General features: G+C 47.9%; 1 protein-coding gene across 1 annotated transcript; it reads right to left on the reverse strand.

Moving 5' to 3' along the window:
• Positions 1-1,183: 1,183 nt before the first annotated feature.
• Positions 1,184-4,166, reverse strand: LOC124653214 (serine/threonine-protein kinase-like protein CR4). Its single transcript, XM_047192282.1, has one exon. It carries the CDS (start codon positions 4,149-4,151, stop codon positions 1,446-1,448), a length of 2,706 nt encoding a protein of 901 aa, XP_047048238.1. The 5' UTR covers positions 4,152-4,166; the 3' UTR covers positions 1,184-1,445.
• Between the last annotated feature and the right edge of the window lie 2,355 nt (positions 4,167-6,521).

Raw genomic sequence — 6,521 nt, forward strand, 5'->3', positions numbered from 1 at the left:
TGAAAGGATCCTAGCAAGATTTGGGTGGGTTACGGCAACCCTTGCTCTTTTGATGATATGGAAACTTTTTACACCGCAACTACTATCACACCGCAACTACTATCACGGTCGGGAACGGGAAGAAAACACCTTTTTGGCAAGCACCTTGGCTTGGAGGCCGAAAGCCCATCCACATTGCACATCTTATCTTCGCCTCCTCCAAGCGGAAGAATTGGAAAGTGGCCCAAGATCTTAATGGTAATGCATGGGTTAGCAAGGTTGACTTGGAGCAAGGGTTCTCTATGGAGCATCTATCTCAATTCGTGGAGCTTTGGGGCCTCATCAACAATTTCCAACTTAATGAGGGTGAGGAGGATGATATTACTTGGAAGCTTACCTCAAGTGGGCAATACATCACGAAATCCGCCTACTGAGTGCAATTCTTAGGCTCCACCCTTTCTTGCCTTCACAAATCGGTGTGGAAGAATTGGGCACCGCCCAAAACGAAATTCTATATTTGGCTTCTTTACCAAAATAGGGTATGGACCACCGACCGCTTGGAGAAGAGGGGGTGGCCGAACTGCGGCTTATGTCCATTTTGCAAGAAACACACGGAGTCCGTGGACCACCTATTCGTTCATTGTCGGTTCACTTTAAGGATTTGGGACAAAGACAAAGGAATGCTTGGCACCCCCGAGCTTCACTCTACCCCATGGCCCCCATGGCGGGACAATCTTTTCGGAATGGTGGAACTTCATGTCTATTAGGCAAAACCGCAAAGGTGTGGCATCCCTTGCCATGCTAATTCTTTGGGAGGTGTGGAAGGAGCGGCACAATAGGGTGTTCAACAACAAACGAGGTACAATAGGGTGTTCAACAACAAACGTGCGTCTTCGCAAGTCGGCTTCGATAGGGTTAAGACCGAGGGTAGACTATGGGTGTTAGCGGGTGCAAAGAATATGGGCTATTTGATGCCGGAGAGTGATGATGTAGTAAGTCTAAGACCTTTTATTTTCTTGTAAAACTTCTCCTTAATTAATAGAATGGGCAAAGCTTTTGCCCGCGTTTAAATAAAAAAAGAGTATGACTGAACCTTAAGAGATTGAAAGAGTTAATGTTAGATATCATAACCCAGATATGCAATTTGGTCTCCAAAGCTAATTTGCAGGTGCCACGAACACCAGAAAGGGAACAGATGCTTAACACGATGGAAGAGAATTACACACTTACACAGATCTGCGAGCTACAGAAGAGGATTCGTCAACTGTGACCATCCACCCGTAAATAGCACCGACAATAATAAGATGGAATAAAATCAATCTACAGAGAAATGCCTCCAGTAGTCTATATCTAGATCTCCCTCTTCCAAATGGCCTGTTACAATTGATCCACAAAGCAACAGGTCACAAAGTCTGAACTTAAAACGGCAGACAGTTTCCGTGTTTTCAGCTGATCTTGGCATTTCATCAGAAGTTGTGTTGCAAGTATAGGTCCTCCTGCGGTGAGGCTGGCCCGATCTCTTCCTCCAGTGACCGCAGACCATCTCCTATGCTGCTCCCGACATTCCTCCCATCTGTGGTCGTTCGACCATCCAGGTCAGCTTCTGATGCTGATGATTTCCTCCTTTGCGATGAGGTCACACTTGGAAACGTTATCCAAGATGGTGCCCTGTACTCAATCCGCTGGTCATCCCCGTCAACAAGCTCGTTTTCTGAGCATGACTGGTTAGATGACCTCTGTGATACTTTCTTGTTCATTCGGTTACTCCCAAGAACAACTTCAGTTGGCAGAATGGGCTGCTCAATGCATGGGCTACCCATCAGGAGCGCAAGTGCACGCTCTAGAGATGTTGTCACCTTGTCCATGGAAGGCCGGTCTTTGCCTCGCATTCTGACACACTTGCATGCAACAGCTGCGATCTTCTTGAGAGCCTCCAGGTCAGAGGGAGGAGATAAGGCTGGATCAAGGATGCCAGAAATGTCCCCAGCTTTGATCAAAGGGGCTGCCCATTCAACAATATTCCCTTCCTCAAGCTGCATGTCAATGGCTTTCCTGCCACTTAGGATTTCCAGAAGAACAACTCCAAAGCTGTAGACATCGGACTTTGTTGTCAAGTAATGGAGACGGTAGTACTCAGGGTCAAGGTAGCCAAGTGTCCCTGCTGGCAGCTCAGAGAGTGGAGTGCCGCTATCTACAGGGCCCATTATAGACAGACCAAAGTCGGCAACACGCGCATTGTGATCCTCATCAATCAATATGTTTGAGGACTTAATGTCTCGGTGAATAACGGGTGGACAAGCATAACCATGCAAGTACTCGATTCCCCGAGCAGCCTGGACAGCAATGGTAACCCGCCTGGTCCAATTCAGTTGCTTCTTTAAGTTTGAATCCTTGCCATGCAGATGCTGGTACAGGGATCCATGAGCCATGAACTCATAAACCAAGAGTCTCTCACTGCCGTCCTCACAGTAACCAAGCAGATCAAGCAAATGTGCATGGTTGAGCCTGGAGAGGAGGTCAAGTTCAGTATGGAACTCCTTTGAGCTTTTCTTTGCATCCGATACTTTTATAGCACGCTTCACTGCAACGACTGTCCCATCTCTCAGGATGCCCTTGAATACACATGAAAAGCTGCCTTTGCCGACTTGTGAATCCTGCGAGAAGCCACCGGTTGCTTGTTCTAACTCTCCGTAGGAAAATTCTTGAGCTCTCCTGATCTTCAGATCTTCCACGTCAGGTTGGATTTTCGTATTATCCTTTCGAAAAGAGTATGTTGTACCCTTTACCATCCTCAGCTGGCTCTTTGAACATCGGCAATCTCGAAGCTTGTGCCGGACATATAGACAAGCAATGGCAGTCACAGTGAAAACCAGTACGATAGCAAATGCAATCTCTGCCACAAAAACGCGCATCTGAAAAGCCATGAACTTATGGTTCTTGGTCCGCTTCTGAGATGTGCAGAATGACGCGCACTCATCGGAGGCACAACTCGAGCAATCAAACTGGCACACACGGTCAGCCGTGCCATTGCAAGGTGATGACTCATACGAGTCATCTGGGCAGCCAGTACTGCATGGCAAACAGAGTCTAGAGTTTCCAGGCTTGCACACCTTGCTGCCGCCAACCTCACCGTGCTCCACATGCTCATAGTACCCGGGGCTGCATGCCTCAGATACACAAATCCCAGGGGATACCGCCATTGGCAGTGCCAATGGCCCACTATTGCCCCAGCACCTTGGCTTGAGCGATGTCTCAGCAGGCACCCCACAAGTGAAGTAATCTCCAGCTACTATTGCATACAACCTGAGACCTTTGGGCGCTGCCGTGCTGTTCTGAAGTTGGAAGCCCCAGCAAGCTACTTGGTGATCAAGGCTCCTGATGCCACAAGCATGGAACCGCCCACCGACGACAGAGACCATTGCATCCATCGGCACTATGCTCACGTCGCCTGCACCGATAGCACCGTTTGGTGACGCCTGCTGCATCTCCAAGCTCCTTCCCCAGCAGAAGACTTGCGCATTCTCCAGCACCCCACAAACATGGTAACCGCCTGCTCCAATGGACTGGAACTTCACATTACTCGGCGCCAGCCCAATCACACCACTCACCGTTTCATCACCCCAGCAGAACACCGTCCTGTTCCGCGCAAACAAGCCACAATTGAACACCGAACCCGCCGATATGGTCGACACGGCTCCGGCGACAGCATGTGTGGCAGTCATGTTGTAACCCCAGCAATCAATGAGTGATGTATCAGGGGTAGCACCGCGAGGAGTCCCCTTGTCAGGCATTCGCAGCGCACAGAGGTGGTTGTCCCCAGCACTGAGCTCAGAGTACATGGCGCCCTCGACCATGGGCTGCGGCACCCCAATCTTGACATAGGAGTTGCTCCCCCAGCAGTAAGGCTGTCTGGTGTCAAGCAGGAGACCGCACGCGAACCCGTCCCCAGCTGTGAGGCCGAGGAAGGGGATCCTGACGGGAGCACCGTACACGACGGAGGCGTCCGCGCCGGAGCATGCGACCAGGTGGGAGCCGTCGGAGCTGAGGCCGCAGAACACCGGGCCGTCCTCGCCGTAGGACACCGAGATGGATCCCATGGAGCCGAGGCCATAGGAACAGCTTGGCAGCAAGATTAGGCAGCAGCACAGCGCGAGCGCTAGCACAATGTCCATTCCTTGGAGCTTGGAGCTAATGCCGGGGAGATTCCTGCCAGGATTGCAAACATTTAGGACTTTTCTTGGCTAGCCCCGATCCCGACCGACCCATCGATCTAGATCGGGGCTCCCCCGATTCGCTGTCCGATTAACCATTATAGGGCACAGAGAAGGGGCTGCGTACCGTGGGTACCTTCTTGCGCGCCGTCCTCAGCATCGCCGCTCGGATTCCAGCATGTCGGCGCCCATCCCCCGGATGCCTGCCGACATTGGTGTCCTCGCTGAGGGAGGGCGGCACAAGGGGAGGTGGACGGCGGGGCGGAGCAGCAGGAAGTTGGCGGCGCCTCGGGGGGTGAGCAGGGAAGCGGAGCGTCGGTGCGCGGCGCGTCGGGGCGGGAGGGGTGCGGCGCGGCGGAGGCGGCGAGGTAGAGGGGAGTGGAGAGTGGAGAGGACTGAAGCGTCACGTGGGGCGGTCGCTCCTCTTTGTTTTTTCTCACCTTCGAATAGAGTAGATACTCTCATTTTGTTTAATGGAAAAAGGTAGTAGAAAAAGAGGGCGTGTGCTGCTTGGGAGTGTTAAACAAAGACGAGAAAGACGATGACACTTGCTTTTCTACATCACGGTTCACAAGAATGGACTCACTCTCGTACGTGTTAGTTGTTGCTCGATACTATTTGGGAGGAAGCTCCTTCTTAGGAATTTAGTAATTCTAAATTTAGTTAGTAGTTGCTCATTTGTAGTTCCTCAATTGATATGACAAGACTATCTTATACTAGTAATAAAATTATAGATGTCACAATTTAACAATTATTTTTCGAGTACCGCCAAAATAAGAATCTTTCACGGGATTGGAAATCTCTCCACATTTTCCGGAACAGACCACATGCATCATCGTTGTCGCATCTATCAGCTCCATTTACCTAGATTGGAGTACGACAAAGATTGTTATAATTTCTCAGAATTAATGTAAAACTAAGATACATTTTCTGCAATTTAACTAACTCGTAGAGTACATACAAAACAAGAATCTTTCGGAAGGTCGGTAATCTCTACCTAACCCATCTTAGGGACAAAATAATACTCTTTTATTAGCTAGTTTAAAATTTCGGGAAAAATTTATCTAAACTTTGTGGGGAAAAATTTATCTAAACTTTCGGGAAAAATTTATCTAAATTTATCTCTACCTAACCCATCTTAGGGAAGAAATTCGGGGAGCGAGGAGGGGCAAGAAGTGAAGATCTCAACAACCTTCGTCAGCCCTTTTGTCTAAACTTTCTGGTCGCATTGTTACCCATGTGCAGCAAGAAGTGGTCTATCATTGTTGACATTCTATTTGCCTTTACCACTAACATTGACCACACCTTTGGTTGTCCATCCATTATGTCACCTTTATTATCCTCCTCCTTTTATCACCCCTTTTTATCTTATGATCATGCTCCTACGCTCTCTTCTATGCGCAGGTACAATGGCTACCAACAATGTTAAAAGTGCATGTATACCTGAACTGTTGTTTTAGTAATTAATAATAATCCATATGAACTAGTTATTTAATTGAGTTATACTTGAAGGAATGTTTCATAGGTGTTACATGAAGAATATTTGAAAGATTCAAGGATGAATGGTATCAATATATGCATTAAGAAGTAGTAATGAATGGTAATTTCTATGGACTAATGGTTTCATGAAGTTATATATATGAAAATATGTTCCATACGTGATGGACGATGGATATTGGATGGGTTCGAAATGGATGGCATGAAAATCAAGGTGTGCATCTAGATTATTGAGTTCAAGATATGAATGTTCAATGAACAAGACATAATCAAAATTGAGTTCATATGAAGATCAAGAAATGACAAAGATAGAGTCCGGTGGAATAACTTAAAGGTGATCATGAACGGCGCCTCTAGGGGGAGCATCGGGGCGCAACGCGTCAGGCGGGAGGGGTGTGGCGTTGCGGAGGCGGCGAGGTAGAGGGGAGTGGAGAAGATTGGAGCGTCACGTGGGGAGGTCGCTCCTTTCTTTTTTCTCACTTCAAATAGATACTCCCTTTTTGTTTAACGGGAAAAGGTACCGTTAGAAAGAGGGTGTATGCTGCTTGGGAGTGTTAAACAAAGACGAGAAAGGCGACGACACTTGATTTTCTTCATCACGGTTCTCAAGAATGGACTCACTCTCGTGCTTGTTGATTGTTGCCGAATTTTTGGGAGGAAGCCCCTTCTTAGCTACTCCCTAGGTCCGTCCTAATACTTGTCTAAATTTAGTAGTACTTCCAAATTTGTTCGTTTGTAGTTCCAGAACTGTTATGACAAGGTTATATTATCATAAAATTATAGATATCACACTTTAACAATTATTTTTTTCCGAGTACCGCCAAAATAAGAATC

Source organism: Lolium rigidum, chromosome 5 (assembly GCF_022539505.1).
Source record: "Lolium rigidum isolate FL_2022 chromosome 5, APGP_CSIRO_Lrig_0.1, whole genome shotgun sequence".
Taxonomy (NCBI): Eukaryota; Viridiplantae; Streptophyta; class Magnoliopsida; order Poales; family Poaceae; genus Lolium; species Lolium rigidum.